Source organism: Hyperolius riggenbachi, chromosome 11, assembly GCF_040937935.1.
Source record: "Hyperolius riggenbachi isolate aHypRig1 chromosome 11, aHypRig1.pri, whole genome shotgun sequence".
NCBI classification, from domain to species: Eukaryota; Metazoa; Chordata; class Amphibia; order Anura; family Hyperoliidae; genus Hyperolius; species Hyperolius riggenbachi.
The window spans coordinates 1,124,558-1,145,951 of record NC_090656.1 but is presented as its reverse complement, the minus strand read 5'-3'; the positions used below and the strand labels follow the sequence as shown (position 1 = coordinate 1,145,951).

At 51.6% G+C, this 21,394-nt stretch overlaps 1 protein-coding gene across 1 annotated transcript in view; it reads left to right on the top strand.

Annotated features, from left to right (window-relative positions):
• Positions 1 to 18,588: 18,588 nt before the first annotated feature.
• MTSS2 (MTSS I-BAR domain containing 2) overlaps positions 18,589 to 21,394 on the top strand; it is a 259,210-nt gene continuing 256,404 nt past the window's right edge. Inside the window, exon 1 of the mRNA XM_068259913.1 lies at positions 18,589 to 18,691. Coding sequence (XP_068116014.1) covers positions 18,620 to 18,691 — 72 coding nt within the window. The 5' untranslated portion in view covers positions 18,589 to 18,619. The remainder of the gene's footprint in view (positions 18,692 to 21,394) is intronic.

Genomic DNA, 21,394 nt, shown 5'->3' with positions numbered 1-21,394 from the left:
TACTGGGGACACCTATATCTGGCTAACCAATACTGGGGACACCTATACTGGGGACACCTATACTGGGGACACCTATACTGGGGACACCTATACTGAGGACACCTATACTGAGGACACCTATAGCTGGCTAACCTATACTGGGGACACCTATAGCTAGCTAACTATACTGGGGACACCTATACTGGGGGCACCTATATCTGGCTAACCTATACTGGGGACACCTATACTGGGGACACCTATACTGAGGACACCTATACTGAGGACACATATAGCTAGGTAACCTATACTGGGGACACCTATAGCTGGCTAACCTATACTGGGGGCACCTATAACTGGCTAACCTATACTGGGGAAACCTATAGCTGGCTAACTATACTGGGGACACCTATACTGGGGACACCTATACTGGGGACACCTATAGCTGGCTAACCTATACTGGGGACACCTATACTGGGGACACCTATACTGAGGACACCTATAGCTGGCTAACCTATACTGGGGACACCTATAGCTAGCTAACTATACTGGGGACACCTATACTGGGGGCACCTATACTGAGGACACCTATACTGAGGACACCTATAGCTGGCTAACCTATACTGGGGGCACCTATAACTGGCTAACCTATACTGGGGAAACCTATAGCTGGCTAACTATACTGGGGACACCTATACTGGGGACACCTATACTGAGGACACCTATACTGAGGACACCTATAGCTGGCTAACCTATACTGGGGACACCTATATCTGGCTAACCTATACTGGGGACACCTATACTGAGGACACCTATACTGAGGACACCTATAGCTGGCTAATCTATACTGGGGACACCTATACCTAGCTAACTATACTGGGGACACCTATACTGGGGGCACCTATATCTGGCTAACCTATACTGTGGACACCTATAGCTGGCTAACCTATACTGGGGACACCTATACTGAGGACACCTATAGCTGGCTAATTATACTGGGGGAACCTATATTGCGGGCAACTATAGCTGGTTAACCTATACTGGGGACACCTATACTGGGGACACCTATAGCTGGCTAACCTATACTGAGGACACCTATAGCTGGCTAACCTATACTGGGGACACCTATACTGAGGACACCTATAGCTGGCTAATTATACTGGGGGAACCTATATTGCGGGCAACTATATCTGGCTAACCTATACTGTGGACACCGATACATAGCCAACTATAGGTGCCCCAAAATAGATAGCCATCTATACTGGGTATACTTATACCCGATTTATACCTGGCTACCTGATGACTGACTGAGCTAGAGAGCACAGCTCTCATCTTTTATTTTCCATATGCTGTGATTGAAATGTGATTATGTTCTGCACCTTGCACCCTAGCACTGAGCACTCTATTCTGAAGCATGTCGGATTGTGGTGGGGGGATGTTCTATAATACATAAGCAATGTTAGTGAGGAATAGGTTGGTCAGAATTAATTTTGGGCCTAATAGTCAGTTATCTGATCGAGAGATTTAGACCTACCTCAGATAGAGATATTATATATCAGATTATATATATATATATATATATATATATATATATATATATATATATATCTCCATCTATACTGGGTATATTTATACCCAATTTATACATGGCTACCTTTGCTGGGGACACTTATACCCAGGGCAGTTTCTAGGCTAAATTTCACCCAGTTCGAGAGTCAAAAAATATGCCCCCCCCCCCCCCCCCCCACTGGCCTGACCCCACAACCCCCCTCCCAGTACATGTTGCAATCCCACTTCCAGATAAAATAATTAATAAGTTCCCTGCCTCCAGATAAAATAATTAATAAGTTCCCTGCCTCCAGATAAAATAATCAAATACTTCCATGCCTCCAGATAAAATAATCAAATACTTCCATGCCTCCAGATAAAATAATCAAATACTTCCATGCCTCCAGATAAAATGATCAAATACTTCCATGCCTCCAGATAAAATAAGTAGACATGTGCCGCACAATAAAAATAAAGTTGTCACAATCATCGAGATAAAATAGTGAAGTAGTTACACACCACCAAATAAAATAATGAAACAGCCAGGTGTCTCAAACAAACAAATTACATAGGCAGGTGCGTCAAGATAAAATGATTAAGTAGCCAAGTTTGCCCTGCATAAACAAATTAACTAGCCATGTTCCCCCGATAAAATAATTAAGTAGCCACGTGCACATATACAGTATTAGTATTAGCTTGCAAGATGTATCCCCATGATATTAGGTAGCCATAGCTGTCCCCTAATTGCTGGCTTGGCGCCAGGGCCGGATTTAGGGGCAGGCCCCCAAGGCTGGTTCCTTGGGCGTCAGAATCCACCTTAAACTGAGGGGCGGCTGGTAACAGGCTGACCCGGAGAGCCACTCCGCACATGGCCCCTTTACTATACCTGCTTGAAGTGGTGCAGGGTTGCAGGCGGGAGCGAGCGGCTAGTACAGGCAGACAGGACTCGGGAGGCTGCAGCGATCGAGTTGCCGTGATTGGGCAGCAGCCGCCCTGCCCCTCCCCTTCCACTCACCCAGAGCAGGAGCAGAGTCACTCTCACCCCTCTGCCTCCAGCGCCGAAGGTTCCGCTATCGCTCGCTCCAGCAACTGCCGCTGTGCATCTCTCTCCAGTCAGCGTCTTTCCCATGTGATTCCAGTCACATGATGGGAATCGCCAACAGGGAGATGCACACTGCACAGCGGCAGCTGAACTGATGAAGCGATAGAGGAACCTTCGGCGCTGCTAGCGGAGGGGTGAGTGACTCTACTCCTGCTGAGGGGGAGGAAGCTGCTGCTCGGGGGGGATGGACAAGAAGGATGCACGCATCGGCTCCTGTTCTGCTGATCATCTGATTGGGGGGGGGGGGGGGGCACTCTATCTAGCAGCGCCTGCATATCTTTACTAACGGGGGCAGCACCTGACTACCTACTCTAAGGGGGGCAACATCTGACTGCCTATACTAAGGGGGCAGCACCTGACTACCTACTCTAAGGGGGCAACATCTGACTGCCTATACTAAGGGGGCAGCACCTGACTGACTACCTATACTAAGGGGGGGGGGGGGCAGCACCTGACTACCTATACTAAGGGGGGGCAGCACCTGACTACCTATACTAAGGGGGGGCAGCACCTGACTACCTAACTAAGGGGGCAGCACCTGACTACCTACTCTAAGGGGGCAGCACCTGACTACCTACTCTAAGGGGGGCAGCACCTTACTACCTACTCTAAGGGGGGGCAGCACCTGACTACCTACTCTAAGGGGGGGCAGCACCTGACTACCTACTCTAAGGGGGGCAGCATCTGACCTCCTATACTAAGGGGGGGCAGCACCTGACTACCTATACTAAGGGGGGGCAGCACCTGACTACCTATACTAAGGGGGGGCAGCACCTGACTACCTACTCTAAGGGGGGCAGAACCTGACTACCTACTCTAAGGGGGGCAGCACCTGACTACCTACTCTAAGGGGGGCAGCACCTGACTACCTACTCTAAGGGGGGCAGCATCTGACTACCTATACTAAGGGGGGGGGGGCAGCACCTGACTACCTACTCTAAGGGGGGCAGCACTTGACTACCTACTCTAAGGGGGGCAGCACCTGACTACCTATACTAAGGGGGCAACACCTGACTACCTATACTAGGGGGGGGAGGGGGCAGCACCTGACTGCCTATAATAAGGTGGCAGCACCTGACTACTTATACTACGGGCAGCGGCACCTGAATACCTATGCTAAGGGAAGGAGTCAGCACCTGACTACCAATACTAGGGGTCGACAGCATCTGACTACTTATACTAAGGAGTGGAGAACAACAGGTGACAGCATCTGACTAGCTATACTAAGGGGGGAGAAAGCATCTGGATACCCATACTTAAGGGGGGGGGGGGGGGTAGGTCATGAACATTTTAAACCCCTCATTGCTGCCCGGGACCCTATTTTTTCTTGTGGCTGTGTGCAAGTGTAACTGTACTGGGCATGCACGAGTATGGTCCTCACATTCCCGTTAGTACAAAGTCTCATGAGCACAGAAGAAACAGATATGCACAAAAAGTTTTGTTCATAGTATATGGACCATACTCGCACAGGCCCAGTACGGTTACACACAAACGGGAATGCAGCCACAAGGAAGAAGAGAATCCCAGACAGCAGTGAGGGGTCTGAGTATGCTCAGAGGACCTGAGCACAGGAACAGTGGGCACCGGGAGAGGGGGGCGCTCGTGACAGTGGGCCTTGGGTGGTAAAAGGTACAAATCCGGCCCTGCTTGGCGCAGGGTGCTTGCTGAGGGCTGTCGGCAGGGAGCTGGCTGTGGCAGGGAGCTGCCTAGAGTAGGATGCTGGCTGCCTGAGGCATAGTGCATGCTGGGGTAGGGTGCTGCCTGGGGGCAGACTGCTGCCTAGCGCAGGGTGCTGGCTTGCTGGGGGGGCTGGGTGCAGGCTTGCTGGGGGGAGGCTGGGTGCAGGCTTGCTGGGGGGGGGGGGGGGGGCTGGGAGCTGACTGGGTGCAGGCTTGCTGTGGGGCTGACTGGGTGCAGGCTTGCTGGGGGGCTGGGTGCTGACTGAATGCAGGCTTGCTGGGGGGCTGGGTGCTGACTGGGTGCAGGCTTGCTGTGGGGCTGACTGGGTGCAGGCTTGCTGGGGGGCTGGGTGCTGACTGGGTGCAGGCTTGCTGGGGGGCTGGGTGCTGACTGGGTGCAGGCTTGCTGGGGGGCTGAGTGCTGACTGGGTGCAGGCTTGCTGGGGGCTGGGTGCTGACTGGGTGCAGGCTTGCTGGGGGGGCTGGGTGCTGACTGGGTGCAGGCTTGCTGGGTGCAGGCTTGCTGGGGGGGGGCTGGGTGTTGACTGGGTGCAGGCTTGCTGGGGGGGCTGGGTGCTGACTGGGTGCAGGCTTGCTGGGGGGGCTGGGTGCAGGCTTGCTGGGGGGGGCTGGGTGCTGACTGGGTGCAGGCTTGCTGGGTGCTGACTGGGTGCAGGCTTGCTGGGTGTTGACTGGGTGCAGGCTTGCTGGGGGGGTGGGTGCTGACTGGGTGCAGGCTTGCTGGGGGGGCTGGGTGCTGACTGGGTGCCGGCTTTCTAGGGGGGCTGGGTGCAGGCTTGCTTGGGGGGCTGGGTGCTGACTGGGGGTTACAGACCTCAGATCTGCGGCGACCAGTCCTCCGCTGATGAATCCGATCAGTCAGTGCCGCCCCCGCCGCTTGAACATCCACGTTATTGCAGGCATCAGCGCGTAAGCAGTGACAGAAGGTACGCACGCTACTCGCGCCCAGAGTACTCCACATGCGGAAGTGACGTCATTAGTCACTTCCGCATGTGGAGTACACTGTGCGCGAGTAGCGTGCGTCCTTCTGACACTGCTTACGCGCTGATGCCTGCAATAACGTGGATGTTCAAGCGGCGGGGGCGGCACTGACTGATAGGATTATTGCGAGAGGGGGCGCAGGCAATGGCGGCAGCGGCTGGTGGCAGGTATGGCGCCCATAGCACAAGCCATACCTGCACGCACCCCACCTGGTGACGTCACATCCTTCTGCCTGGCGCCCCCCCAATCTGTCTCTCATCGGCGCCCCGTTCAGCAGAACCGGCTGAACGGGGCTAGAAACGGCCCTGCTTATACCTGGCTACCTATACTAGGGGCACCTATACTTGACTGTGCTGGGTTGGGGGTCGCAATTTTTACACCCTCACCCTGGGACCAGTTAAGCCTAGAAACTGCCCTGATTGGAAGCTTAACTGACATAGGGGGGGGGGGGGCTTATACTCGAGTCAGCTTATACTCACCATTGGCGTCCTGCCCCCTCATTGTGTACCTCCGCTAGCTTCCCCAGTGTCCTCTTCCATGTCCCTCGGCGGATTTGCTTCTCCCTCAGTGATGACATGTTTCCCAGCGATCGGTGTTGATGACGCCGGAGTCACGCAGCATCCTCAAAGTCTGATGGCAAACTTATTTTTTTTTCATATTGAATTCAATGTTAAAAAAAAGTATAAGTACAAAAATAAATGTTTGAATTGACAGGTCCAGCATTGAATTGGTTGGTAGAGTTGGGCCGAACCTCCGATTTTAGGTTCGCGAACCTGGTTTGCGAACTTCTGCGGAAGGTTCGGTTCGCGTTAAAGTTCGCGAACCGCAATAGACTTCAATGGGGATGCAAACTTTGAAAAAAAAAATAATTATGCTGGCCACAAAAGTGATGGAAAAGATGTTTCAAGGGGTCTAACACCTGGAGGGGGGCATGGCGGAGTGGGATACACGCCAAAAGTCCCGGGGAAAAATCTGGATTTGACGCAAAGCAGCGTTTTAAGGGCAGAAATCACATTGAATGCTAAATGACAGGCCTAAAGTGCTTTAAAACATCTTGCATGTGTATACATCAATCAGGTAGTGTAATTAAGGTACTGCTTCACACTGACACACCAAACTCACCGTGTAACGCACCGCAAACAGCTGTTTGTGTAGTGACGGCCGTGCTGGACTGGTGCGCACCATGGCGAGAGTGCAGGTTTTGGTGGCTTTACAGCCCATATGGTCGGCCTGGCTGATGTAGCTGAATGACAGAACAGTGACTGTCCAGCTGATCAAATTTGGTCTGACCACAATGAGGCAACGACCTTATTATCGTGGGTGTGCCCCCTGAGACACTCATCTAGGCGCCGGTCATTGCTTCATTGTGATACGCAAGCCCCTTCACCACGGCAAGGTAATGATCACGAAGGGGAATGGGCGCATGTACATGCCTTTTCTTTTGTTGTTGCAGCTGCCCGCAGTGCAGTCAGAAAAATTAGGCAGTCATGTTCACGCACCAGAAAAATTATTACAGCGGCCGCTGCTAGCAGCGGCCTAAAAAATTCAGCAATCCGCCTGGAGTCCCGGACCCTGTTGGTGGTGGCGGAGAAGGTAGTCAAGCGGCCTGCAGGCAGACATGCTGTGTGGAGGGACTGGGAGTGACTTAGTCTTCTTGGGGCAGGCCAGGCAGCCAGTCACACGGCGTGCAGGCAGAGATGCTGTGAGTGCGGGGACTGACTTAGTCTTGGGGCGGGCAGCAGCCCTCCGGGATCTATGCCTCATTCATTTTGATAAAGGTGAGGTACTTAACACTTTTGTGACTTAGGCGACTTCTCTTCTCTGTGACAATGCCTCCAGCTGCGCTGAAGGTCCTTTCTGACAGGACGCTTGCGGCAGGGCAGGAGAGAAGTTGGATGGCAAATTGGGACAGCTCTGGCCACAGGTCAAGCCTGCGCACCCAGTAGTTCAAGGGTTCCTCATCGCTGTTCACAGCAGTGTCTACATCCACACTTAAGGCCAGGTAGTCGGCTACCTGCCGTTCCAGGCGTTGGTGGAGGGTGGATCCGGAAGGGCTACGGCGAGGCGTTGGACTAAAGAACGTCCGCATGTCCGACATCACCATGAGATCGCTGGAGCGTCCTGTCTTTGACTGCGTGGACACGGGAGGAGGATTAGTGGCAGTGGTACCTTGCTGGCGTTGTGCCGTCACATCACCCTTAAAGGCATTGTAAAGCATAGTTGACAGCTGGTTCTGCATGTGCTGCATCCTTTCCACCTTCCGGTGAGTTGGTAACAGGTCCGCCACTTTGTGCCTGTACCGAGGGTCTAGTAGTGTGGCCACCCAGTACAGCTCATTCCCCTTGAGGTTTTTTATACGGGGGTCCCTCAACAGGCAGGACAGCATAAAAGACGACATCTGCACAAAGTCGGATCCAGTACCCTCCATCTCCTCTTGCTCTTCCTCAGTGACGTCAGGTAAGTCAACCTCCTCCCCCCAGCCGCGAACAATACCACGGGAAGGTTGAGCAGCACAAGCCCCTTGCGATGCCTGCTGAGGTTGTTCTCCTGCCGCTGTCCCCTCCTCCTCCTCCTCCTCCCCCCCCAAAGAAACACCTTGCTCATCATCCTCTGAGTCTGACTCGTCTTCTGCACATTACTTCTCTTCTTCCTCCTCCTCCCCCCTCTGTGCTGCCGCAGGTGTTGAGGAAACAGCTGGGTCTGATGAAAATTGGTCCCATGCCTGTTCCTGCCGTAACGGTTCCTGGTCACGCTCATTCACAGCTTCATCCGCCACTCTACGCACAGCACGCTCCAAGAAGTAAGCGTAGGGAATTAAGTCGCTGATGGTGCCCTCACTGCGGCTCACCAGGTTGGTCACCTCCTCAAACGGCCGCATGAGCCTGCATGCATTTTCCATCAGTGTCCAGTTGTCGGGCCAGAACATCCCCATCTTCCCAGACTGTTTCATTCTACTGTAGTTGTAGAGGTAGTGGGTCACGGCTTTCTTCTGTTCTAGCAGGCGGGAGAACATGAGCAGGGTCGAGTTCCAGCGAGTCGGGCTATCGCAAATGAGGCGTCTCACCGGCATGTTGTTTTTGCGCTGAATTTCCGCAAAGCGTGCCATGGCTGTGTAAGACCGCCTCAAATGCCCACAGAACTTCCTGGCCTGCTTCAGGACATTCGCTAAGCCAGGGTACTTTGCCACAAATCTTTGAACCACTAGATTCATGACATGTGCCATGCAGGGTATGTGTGTCAGCTTCCCCATATGCAAAGCGGCAAGCAGATTACTGCCGTTGTCGCACACCACGTTGCCTATCTCCAGGTGGTGCGGGGTCAGCCACTCATCCACCTGTTTCTTAAGAGCAGCCAGGAGAGCTGCTCCAGTGTGACTCTCCGTCTCCGCTTTGAGACAAGACATGTCTAAGATGGCGTGACACCGTCTTACCTGGCATGCAGCATAGGCCCTGCGGAGCTGGGGCTGTGTAGCTGGAGAGGAGAACTGCCACTCAGCCAAGGAGGAGAAGGACAGCGAAGAGCATGTAGCAGGAGGAGAGGAGGTGGCAGGAGGCCTGCCTGCAAGCCGTGGAGGTGTCACAATTTGGTCCGCTGCGCCCTGCTTGCCATCGTTCACCACCAGGTTGACCCAATGGGCTGTGTAGGTAATGTAGCGGCCCTGCCCGTGCTTGGCAGACCAGGCATCCGTGGTCAGGTGTACCCTTGACCCAACGCTCTTCGCAAGAGATGACACCACTTGCCTCTCAACTTCACGGTGCAGTTGGGGTATGGCCTTTCTCGAAAAATAAGTGCGGCCTGGCATCTTCCACTGCGGTGTTCCGATGGCCACAAATTTACGGAAGGCCTCAGAGTCCACCAGCCGGTATGGTAACAGCTGCCGAGCTAACAGTTTCGCCACGCCAGCTGTCAGACGCCGGGCAAGGGGGTGACTGGCCGAAATTGGCTTCTTCCGCTCAAACATTTCCTTCACGGACACCTGACTGCTGCTGTGGGCAGAGGAGCAGGAACCGCTCAAGGGCAGAGGCGGAGTGGAGGAGGGTGCCTGTGAAGGTGGAAGGGAGAAAGCGGCAGAAGCAGATAATGCACCTGATGGAGGAGGAAGAGGAGAAGGAGGGTGGCTTTGCTTTTGTGTGCTGCTGCTGCTTTTGCTCAGGTGGCCATCCCATTGCTGTTTGTGCCTTTTCTCCAGGTGCCTTCGTAAGGCACTTGTCCCTACGTGAGTGTTGGCCTTTCCACGGCTCAATTTTTGTTGGCAGAGCGAACAGATGGCTTTGGTCCGATCTGAGGCACACACATTAAAAAATTTCCACACCGCTGAGCCACCCTGGGATGTGGGCACTATGGGGACCTCAGCAGCTGATGCTGAAGGGCAAGTTGGCTGGCTGTACATAGGTGGCGATACATGGTGCCGGACTCTGCCACCAGCTGTTTCTGACGAAGAGCTGCCCCAGCTTCTTTCAGCAACTTCTCTCCTCCTACTACTCTCTGACTCCCCCTCTGAACTGTCCCCCTCTTCATCTCCTCTATTGGGAACATACAGAGGATCCCTATCATCGTCATCATCGTAGTCATCCTGCCCAGCTTCGCTTGACTCAGAAAGATCCAAACTTGCACCATCAGTAGGTCCTTCATCCTCCTGACACGTTACATCCATAGTGTTGCCGCGTAACTCAGACATATGAGCTGGTGAAAATTCATCTGGCTGTAACAACAATGGCTGTGCATCAGTGATTTCACCACTAAATAATTCTTGCGAAGTGTCAAATGCAGCGGAAGTGGTGCTAGTAGTAGCGCTGGTGGCTGAGCAAGATGAGGTGTTCTGTGTCGCTAAATACTCAACCACGTCCTGACAATCTTGGGAGGTGATGGGACGTGCCTTCTTCCGAGCACTGTACTGTGGGCCAGGTCCACACGAAATTACATTTACACGACCTCGCGCAGACCTGCCGGGTGGCCTTCCTCTGGCTCTGGCACTACCTCTTCCTCTACCTGTTTTGTCCATATCGGGTATGCACGGAGTGGTATATCACACTGCGTGCACTCACGTAGGTAGGTGGGTTCACTTAACTGCACAGGTATGCGCACTGATGCGGTGGGTTCACTGAACAGAACAGGTATACAGTGGCGGGTTCACAGAACAGGTATGCAGTGGCAGGTTCACTGAACACAACAGGTATGCAGTGGCGGGTTCACTGAACACAACAGGTATGCAGTGGCGGGTTCACTGAACAGGTATACAGTGGCGGGTCCACTGAACAGAACAGGTATGCAGTGGCGGGTTCACTAAACAGAACAGGTATACAGTGGCGGGTTCAATGAACAGGTATACAGTGGCGGGTCCACTGAACAGAACAGGTATGCAGTGGCAGGTTCACCGAACAGGTATACAGTGGCGGGTCCACTGAACAGAACAGGTATGCAGTGGCGGGTTCACTGAACAGGTATACAGTGGCGGGTCCACTGAACAGAACAGGTATGCAGTGGCGGGTTCACTGAACAGGTATACAGTGGCGGGTCCACTGAACAGAACAGGTATGCAGTGGCGGGTTCACTGAACAGGTATGCAGTGGTGGGTTCACAGAACAGGTATGCAGTGGTGGGTTCACAGCACAGGTATGCAGTGGTGGGTTCAATGAACAGGTATACAGTGGCGGGTCCACTGAACAGAACAGGTATGCAGTGGCAGGTTCACTGAACAGGTATGCAGTGGCGGGTTCACAGAACAGGTATGCAGTGGTGGGTTCACAGAACAGGTATGCAGTGGTGGGTTCACAGCACAGGTATGCAGTGGTGGGTTCAATGAACAGGTATACAGTGGCGGGTCCACTGAACAGAACAGGTATGCAGTGGCAGGTTCACTGAACAGGTATGCAGTGGCGGGTTCACAGAACAGGTATGCAGTGGTGGGTTCACAGCACAGGTATGCAGTGGTGGGTTCAATTACCAGGTATACAGTGGCGGGTCCACTGAACAGAACAGGTATGCAGTGGCAGGTTCACTGAACAGGTATGCAGTGGTGGGTTCACAGCACAGGTATGCAGTGGTGGGTTCACAGAACAGGTATGCAGTGGTGGGTTCACAGCACAGGTATGCAGTGGTGGGTTCAATGAACAGGTATACAGTGGCGGGTCCACTGAACAGAACAGGTATGCAGTGGCAGGTTCACTGAACAGGTATGCAGTGGTGGGTTCACAGCACAGGTATGCAGTGGTGGGTTCACTGCACAGGTATGCAGTGGTGGGTTGTTCACAGCACAGGTATGCAGTGGTGGGTTCACAGCACAGGTATGCAGTGGCAGGTTCACTGAACACAACAGGTATGCAGTGGCGGGTTCACTGAACAGGTATACAGTGGCGGGTCCACTGAACAGAACAGGTATGCAGTGGCGGATTCACTAAACAGGTATACAGTGGCGGGTCCACTGAACAGAACAGGTATGCAGTGGCGGGTTCACTGAACAGGTATACAGTGGCGGGTCCACTGAACAGAACAGGTATGCAGTGGCGGGTTCACTGAACAGGTATGCAGTGGTGGGTTCACAGAACAGGTATGCAGTGGTGGGTTCACAGCACAGGTATGCAGTGGTGGGTTCAATGAACAGGTATACAGTGGCGGGTTCAATGAACAGGTATACAGTGGCGGGTCCACTGAACAGAACAGGTATGCAGTGGCAGGTTCACTGAACAGGTATGCAGTGGTGGGTTCACAGCACAGGTATGCAGTGGTGGGTTCACAGAACAGGTATGCAGTGGTGGGTTCACAGCACAGGTATGCAGTGGTGGGTTCAATGAACAGGTATACAGTGGCGGGTCCACTGAACAGAACAGGTATGCAGTGGCAGGTTCACTGAACAGGTATGCAGTGGTGGGTTCACAGAACTGGTATGCAGTGGTGGGTTCACAGCACAGGTATGCAGTGGTGGGTTCAATGAACAGGTATACAGTGGCGGGTCCACTGAACAGAACAGGTATGCAGTGGCAGGTTCACTGAACAGGTATGCAGTGGTGGGTTCACAGCACAGGTATGCAGTGGTGGGTTCACAGAACAGGTATGCAGTGGTGGGTTCACAGCACAGGTATGCAGTGGTGGGTTCAATGAACAGGTATACAGTGGCGGGTCCACTGAACAGAACAGGTATGCAGTGGCAGGTTCACTGAACAGGTATGCAGTGGTGGGTTCACAGCACAGGTATGCAGTGGTGGGTTCACTGAACAGGTATGCAGTGGTGGGTTCACAGCACAGGTATGCAGTGGTGGGTTCACAGCACAGGTATGCAGTGGTGGGTTCACAGCACAGGTATGCAGTGGTGGGTTCACAGAACAGGTATGCAGCCAGCCAGGAACAAGCTAAGCCTAACTAATCTTTCCCTATGAGAGACAGTCTGCAGCAGCTCGCCCTACTCTGACTAACGCAGGCAGCACACGAGTGACCGTAATGGCCGCCGCTGCCTGCCTTATATAAGGGGGGGGGGTGGGGCTCCAGGGGCTAGTGTAACCTAATTGGCTACACTGGGCCTGCTGACTGTGATGTAGAGGGTCAAAGTTGACCCTCCATGTGCATTATGGGGCGAACCGAACTTCCGCAAAGGTTCGCCTGCGGGACGCGAACGCGAACCACTGAAGTTCGCATGGAACCGTTCGCAGGCGAACCGTTCGGCCCAACTCTATTGGTTGGGAGTGTGAGGAGTTAGATGAGTACAGTGCTTGACTTCTCTTCCATTTATGCTGCACCTGAGGCTGGAGCTTGTGGGATATTTGGAAATGGGAAAATTCACACTATGGTATTGATTCAAAAAATCTGGGATTGGTTGCGGTTTATGCAGGATATAGACGGTATTACGAATTTTACTCTGATAAACGGTAACTTTCGCCTTTCTGAACTACAAGAGCTCTTTCTTCTGAAACGGCGGGCTAGAAGGCGGGATATCTCCGATTTAGCTCAAGTAATGATGGGTAGTGATGCCCGCCCACTTCCTGACCTTGCTGCGTCAATGGGGGCGGAGCCGACACCATTGCTACATTATCAATATGCTCAATTTACACATGCAACACGCAAACAGCAAGGTTCTCATTCTCATGTATTACAACCTTCGCCTATATATTCAATTTGATTAGCCAAACTAACTCCAGAAGTGGCATAATTATCTCGGTATGCTGTGCTATGCTCCTTGCCTTATTTCTGAAGAGATTCCCTCTTACATCCATGATAAATGGGTGGAGGATCTGGGTGGTCTATCTATTAAGGATTGGGTAGAGATTCTTCAAAACGTCTCCTTGGTGTCAACCAATGCTTCCCACAAATTATCTCAATTAAACATACTACACAGCAAATTACTGACCCCTAAAACATTATATGCTATACACTGCAGACCGGATTCTATCTGTGCACTTTGTAGAGCTCACACCAATCTTATACACATGTCCAAAGCTACATAGATACTGGCAAACTATTCTTGCCGTGGTGGATATAGTGGCTAAACTAACAGTTCCAAGAACTTTTCAATTTTGGATACTTGGGTTATTATTGTATATGGAATATTACATTGGTGAGGGGTGAGTGATGCTGTCAGTGCTGTATATGGAATATTACATTGGTGAGGGGTGTGTAATGCTGTCAGTGCTGTATATGGAATATTACATTGGTGAGAGGTGAGTGATGCTGTCAGTGCTGTATAAGGAATATTACATTGGTGAGGGGTGAGTGATGCTGTCAGTGCTGTATATGGAATATTACATTGGTGAGGGGTGAGTGATGCTGTCAGTGCTGTATATGGAATATTACATTGGTGAGAGGTGAGTGATGCTGTCAGTGCTGTATATGGAATATTACATTGGTGAGGGGTGAGTGATGCTGTCAGTGCTGTATATGGAATATTACATTGGTGAGAGGTGTATAATGCTGTCAGTGCTGTATATGGAATATTATATTGGTGAGGGGTGAGTGATGCTGTCAGTGCTGTATATGGAATATTACATTGGTGAGAGGTGTATAATGCTGTCAGTGCTGTATATGGAATATTACATTGGTGAGGGGTGAGTGATGCTGTCAGTGCTGTATATGGAATATTACATTGGTGAGGGGTGAGTGATGCTGTCAGTGCTGTATATGGAATATTACATTGGTGAGAGGTGAGTGATGCTGTCAGTGCTGTATATGGAATATTACATTGGTGAGGGGTGTATAATGCTGTCAGTGCTGTATATGGAATATTACATTGGTGAGGGGTGTATAATGCTGTCAGTGCTGTATATGGAATATTACATTGGTGAGAGGTGTATAATGATGTCAGTGCTGTATATGGAATATTACATTGGTGAGAGGTGTATAATGCTGTCAGTGCTCTATATGGAATATTACATTGGTGAGAGGTGAGTGATGCTGTCAGTGCTGTATATGGAATATTACATTGGTGAGAGGTGTATAATGCTGTCAGTGCTGTATATGGAATATTACATTGGTCAGGGGAGTATAATGCTGTCAGTGCTGTATATGGAATATTACATTGGTGAGGGGTGTATAATGCTGTCAGTGCTGTATATGGAATATTACATTGGTGAGAGGTATATAATGCTGTCAGTGCTGTATATGGAATATTACATTGGTGAGAGGTGTATAATGATGTCAGTGCTGTATATGGAATATTACATTGCTGAGGGGTGTATAATGCTGTCAGTGCTGTATATGGAATATTACATTGGTGAGGGGTGTATAATGCTGTCAGTGCTGTATATGGAATATTACATTGGTGAGGGGTGTATAATGCTGTCAGTGCTGTATATGGAATATTACATTGGTGAGGGGTGTATAATGCTGTCAGTGCTGTATATGGAATAATACATTGGTGAGGGGTGTATAATGCTGTCAGTGCTGTATATGGAATATTATATTGGTGAGGGGTGAGTGATGCTGTCAGTGCTGTATATGGAATATTACATTGGTGAGAGGTGTATAATGCTGTCAGTGCTGTATATGGAATATTACATTGGTGAGGGGTGAGTGATGCTGTCAGTGCTGTATATGGAATATTACATTGGTGAGGGGTGAGTGATGCTGTCAGTGCTGTATATGGAATATTACATTGGTGAGAGGTGAGTGATGCTGTCAGTGCTGTATATGGAATATTACATTGGTGAGAGGTGAGTGATGCTGTCAGTGCTGTATATGGAATATTACATTGGTGAGGGGTGTATAATGCTGTCAGTGCTGTATATGGAATATTACATTGGTGAGGGGTGTATAATGCTGTCAGTGCTGTATATGGAATATTACATTGGTGAGGGGTGTATAATGCTGTCAGTGCTGTATATGGAATATTACATTGGTGAGAGGTGTATAATGATGTCAGTGCTGTATATGGAATATTACATTGGTGAGAGGTGTATAATGCTGTCAGTGCTCTATATGGAATATTACATTGGTGAGAGGTGAGTGATGCTGTCAGTGCTGTATATGGAATATTACATTGGTGAGAGGTGTATAATGCTGTCAGTGCTGTATATGGAATATTACATTGGTCAGGGGAGTATAATGCTGTCAGTGCTGTATATGGAATATTACATTGGTGAGGGGAGTATAATGCTGTCAGTGCTGTATATGGAATAATACATTGCTGAGGGGTGTATAATGCTGTCAGTGCTGTATATGGAATATTACATTGGTGAGGGGTGTATAATGCTGTCAGTGCTGTATATGGAATATTACATTGGTGAGAGGTGTATAAGTCCGTCAGTGCTGTATATGGAATATTACATTGGTGAGGGGTGTATAATGCTGTCAGTGCTGTATATGGAATATTACATTGGTAAGGGGTGTATAATGCTGTCAGTGCTGTATATGGAATAATACATTGGTGAGGGGTGTATAATGCTGTCAGTGCTGTATATGGAATATTACATTGGTGAGGGGTGTATAATGCTGTCAGTGCTGTATATGGAATATTACATTGGTGAGGGGTGAGTGTTGCTGTCAGTGCTGTATATGGAATATTACATTGGTGAGAGGTGAGTGATGCTGTCAGTGCTGTATATGGAATATTGCATTGGTGAGAGGTGTATAATGCTGTCAGTGCTGTATATAGAATATTACATTGGTGAGAGGTGAATAATGCTGTCAGTGCTGTATATGGAATATTACATTGGTGAGAGGTGTATAAGTCCGTCAGTGCTGTATATGGAATATTACATTGGTGAGAGGTGAGTGATGCTGTCAGTGCTGTATATGGAATATTACATTGGTGAGAGGTGTATAATGCTGTCAGTGCTGTATATGGAATATTACATTGGTGAGAGGTGTATAATGCTGTCAGTGCTGTATATGGAATATTACATTGGTGAGGGGTGTATAATGCTGTCAGTGCTGTATATGGAATAATACATTGGTGAGGGGTGTATAATGCTGTCAGTGCTGTATATGGAATATTACATTGGTGAGAGGTATATAATGCTGTCAGTGCTGTATATGGAATATTACATTGGTGAGGGGTGTATAATGCTGTCAGTGCTGTATATGGAATATTACATTGGTGAGGGGTGTATAATGCTGTCAGTGCTGTATATGGAATATTACATTGGTGAGAGGCGTATAATGCTGTCAGTGCTGTATATGGAATATTACATTGGTGAGAGGTGTATAATGCTGTCAGTGCTGTATATGGCATATTACATTGGTGAGGGATGTATAATGCTGTCAGTGCTGTATATGGAATATTACATTGGTGAGGGGTGTATAATGCTGTCAGTGCTGTATATGGAATATTACATTGGTGAGGGGTATATAATGCTGTCAGTGCTGTATATGGAATATTACATTGGTGAGAGGTGTATAATGCTGTCAGTGCTGTATATGGAATATTACATTGGTGAGAGGTGTATAATGCTGTCAGTGCTGTATATGGCATATTACATTGGTGAGGGATGTATAATGCTGTCAGTGCTGTATATGGAATATTACATTGGTGAGGGGTGTATAATGCTGTCAGTGCTGTATATGGAATATTACATTGGTGAGGGGTATATAATGCTGTCAGTGCTGTATATGGAATATTACATTGGTGAGAGGTGTATAATGCTGTCAGTGCTGTATATGGAATATTACATTGGTGAGGGGTGTATAATGCTGTCAGTGCTGTATATGGAATATTACATTGGTGAGGGGTGTATAATGCTGTCAGTGCTGTATATGGAATATTACATTGGTGAGGGGTGTATAATGCTGTCAGTGCTGTATATGGAATATTACATTGGTGAGGGGTGTATAATGCTGTCAGTGCTGTATATGGAATATTACATTGGTGAGAGGTGTATAATGCTGTCAGTGCTGTATATGGAATATTACATTGGTGAGGGGTGTATAATGCTGTCAGTGCTGTATATGGAATATATATTACATTGGTGAGAGCTGTGCTGTCAGTGATGCTGTTGCTGAGCAGTGATCTCTCCAGTAGCAGCAGGAGAAGTGATCCCCCACCTCTGGCTCAGAGACAGACATCTCTCCCCCCCCCCCCCCCCCTCTGCATGTGCTGTATATGGAATAATGCTGTATAATGATTATATTGCATTGGAGAGAGGTGATGCTGTGTATGGATGCTGCTGGTAGTGAGCAGTGATCCCCCTCCTCTCCTCCTGCATGTGCTGTATATGGAGTAATGCTGTTAGTGGATATTGCATTGGAGAGAGCTGTGCTGTCAGTGATCCCCCCAGCAGCAGTGATCCCCCCAGCAGCAGTGATCCCCCTCCTCTTCTCCTCCTGCATGTGCTGTATATAGAATAATGCTGTATATGGAGTAATGCTGTATATAGAATAATGCTGTATAATGATTATATTGCATTGGTGAGAGCTGTGCTGTCAGTGATCCCCCCAGCAGCAGTGATCCCCCTCCTCTCCTCCTGCATGTGCTGTGTATGGAGTAATGCTGTTAGTGGATATTGCATTGGTGAGAGCTGTGCTGTCAGTGATGCAGTTGCTGAGCAGTGCTGTATAATGATTATATTGCATTGATGAGCAGTGATTCCCCAGCAGTAGTAGTAGTAGCAGTAGTAGCAGCAGCAGCAGCAGCAGCAGCAGCGATCCCCCTCCTCTCCTCCTCCTCCTGCATGTGTGACGGTCCCCCCTCCTCTCCTCCTCCTCCGCCTGGCTGTAGCGCTGAGCTCTGCAGTGCTGTCTGTCTGTATCTCTGCTGGAGACCCCCAGTGTGCAGGCATGGCAGGCTGCGACTCCCCCCGGGGGATGCTGCGCTAGTGGGGGTGGGGGGGCAGGAGGGGCTGCTGCTGCTGGCTGTGATTTCTCCTCTGGATTGTCCCCGCAGCTGGATGCCATGATGGAGGCGGTGGATAAGGAGTGCGGGGCGCTGGGGGGGCTCTTCCAGGCCATCATCAATGATATGAAGGTAAGAGGGGGGCGCCTCCTGCTGATCCATCCATCCATCCATGCTGCAGGATCTGCCAGGCTGCTGCTGTGGGGGGCACTGATGGGCTGCAGGGATGGATGGCACTGTGGTGGGCTGCAGGGATGGATGGCACTGTGGTGGGCTGCAGGGATGGTGCAGGGATGGACTATATGCATACTATGGTAATAGACTCTATGGATGGCACAGTGATGAGCTACATGGTTGGCACTGTGGTGTGCTACATACATTGTACATGGTACAGGGATGGTATAGTGATGGTTGCTCCCATGGTAGTAATAGGTAGATTACATGTATGGCACAGTAATCAACTGTATGCATACTATGCTAATGAGCTGTATGGATGACACAGTGACTGGCTGCTTGCGTGTGTGGCACAGTGACCGGCTGCTTGCGTGTGTGGCACAGTGACCGGCTGCTTGCGTGTGTGGCACAGTGACCGGCTGCTTGCGTGTGTGGCACAGTGACCGGCTGCTTGCGTGTGTGGCACAGTGACCGGCTGCTGGCGTGTGTGGCACAGTGACCGGCTGCTGGCGTGTGTGGCACAGTGACCGGCTGCTGGCGTGTGGCACAGTGACCGGCTGCTTGTGTGTGTGGCACAGTGACCGGCTGCTGGCGTGTGTGGCACAGTGACCGGCCGCTTGCGTGTGTGGCACAGTGACCGTCCGCTTGCGTGTGTGGCACAGTGACCGGCTGCTTGCGTGTGTGGCACAGTGACCGGCTGCTGGCGTGTGTGGCACAGTGACCGGCTGCTTGCCTGTGTGGCACAGTGACCGGCTGCTTGCCTGTGTGGCACAGTGACCGGCTGCTGGCGTGTGGCACAGTGACCGGCTGCTTGTGTGTGTGGCACAGTGACCGGCTGCTGGCGTGTGTGGCACAGTGACCGGCCGCTTGCGTGTGTGGCACAGTGACCAGCCGCTTGCGTGTGTGGCACAGTGACCGGCCGCTTGCGTGTGTGGCACAGTGACCGGCCGCTTGCGTGTGTGGCACAGTGACCGGCCGCTTGCGTGTGTGGCACAGTGACCGGCTGCTTGCGTGTGTGGCCCAGTGACCGGCTGCTTGCGTGTGTGGCCCAGTGACCGGCTGCTTGCGTGTGTGGCACAGTGACCGGCTGCTTGCGTGTGTGGCACAGTGACCGGCTGCTTGCGTGTGTGGCACAGTGACCGGCTGCTTGCGTGTGTGGCACAGTGACTGGCTGCTTGCGTGTGTGGCACAGTGACCGGCTGCTTGCGTGTGTGGCACAGTGACTGGCTGCTTGCGTGTGTGGCACAGTGACCGGCCGCTTGCGTGTGTGGCACAGTGACCGGCCGCTTGCGTGTGTGGCACAGTGACCGGCCGCTTGCGTGTGTGGCACAGTGACCGGCCGCTTGCGTCACGTGTATGGCACAGTGACCTGCTGCTTGCGTGTGGCACAGTGACCGGCCGCTTGCGTGTGTGGCACAGTGACCGGCCGCTTGCGTGTGTGGCACACTAACCTGCCGCTTGCATGTGTGGCACAGTGACTGGCTGCTTGCGTGTGTTGCACAGTGACCGGCTGCTTGCGTGTGTGGCACAGTGACCGGCCGCTTGCGTGTGTGGCACAGTGACCAGCCGCTTGCGTGTGTGGCACAGTGACCGGCTGCTTGCGTGTGTGGCACAGTGACCGGCCGCTTGCGTGTGTGGCACAGTGACTGGCTGCTTGAGTGTGTTGCACAGTGACTGGCTTTTTGCGTGTGTGGCACAGTGACCGGCTGCTGGCATGTGTGGCACAGTGACCGGCCGTCTGCATGTGTGGCACAGTGACCGGCTGCTTGCGTGTGTGGCACAGTGACCGGCTGCTTGCGTGTGTGGCCCAGTGACCGGCTGCTTGCGTGTGTGGCACAGTGACCGGCTGCTTGCGTGTGTGGCACAGTGACCGGCCGCTTGCGTGTGTGGCACAGTGACCGGCCGTCTGCGTGTGTGGCACAGTCACCAGCTGCTTGCATGTGTGGCACAGTGACCGGCCGTCTGCGTGTGTGGCACAGTCACCAGCTGCTTGCATGTGTGACACAGTGACCGGCCGCTTGCGTGTGTGGCATTGCATGTGTGGCACAGTGACCGGCCGCTTACGTGTGTGGCACAGTGACCGGCCGCTTACGTGTGTGGCACAGTGACCGGCCGCTTGCGTGTGTGGCACAGTGACCGGCCGCTTGCGTGTGTGGCACAGTGACCGGCCGCTTGCGTGTGTGGCACAGTGACCGGCCGCTTGCGTGTGTGGCACAGTGAGCGGCTGCTTGCGTGTGTGGCACAGTGACCGACTGCTTGCGTGTGTGGCACAGTGACTGGCTGCTTGCGTGTGTGGCACAGTGACTGGCTGCTTGAGTGTGTTGCACAGTGACTGGCTTTTTGCGTGTGTGGCACAGTGACCGGCCGTCTGCATGTGTGGCACAGTGACCGGCTGCTTGTGTGTGTGGCACAGTGACCGGCTGCTTGCGTGTGTGGCACAGTGACCGGCTGCTGGCGTGTGTGGCACAGTGACCGGCTGCTTGCGTGTGTGGCACAGTGACCGGCTGCTTGCGTGTGTGGCACAGTGACCGGCTGCTTGCGTGTGTGGCACAGTGACTGGCTGCTTGCGTGTGTGGCACAGTGACCGGCCGTCTGCGTGTGTGGCACAGTCACCAGCTGCTTGCATGTGTGACACAGTGACCGGCCGCTTGCGTGTGTGGC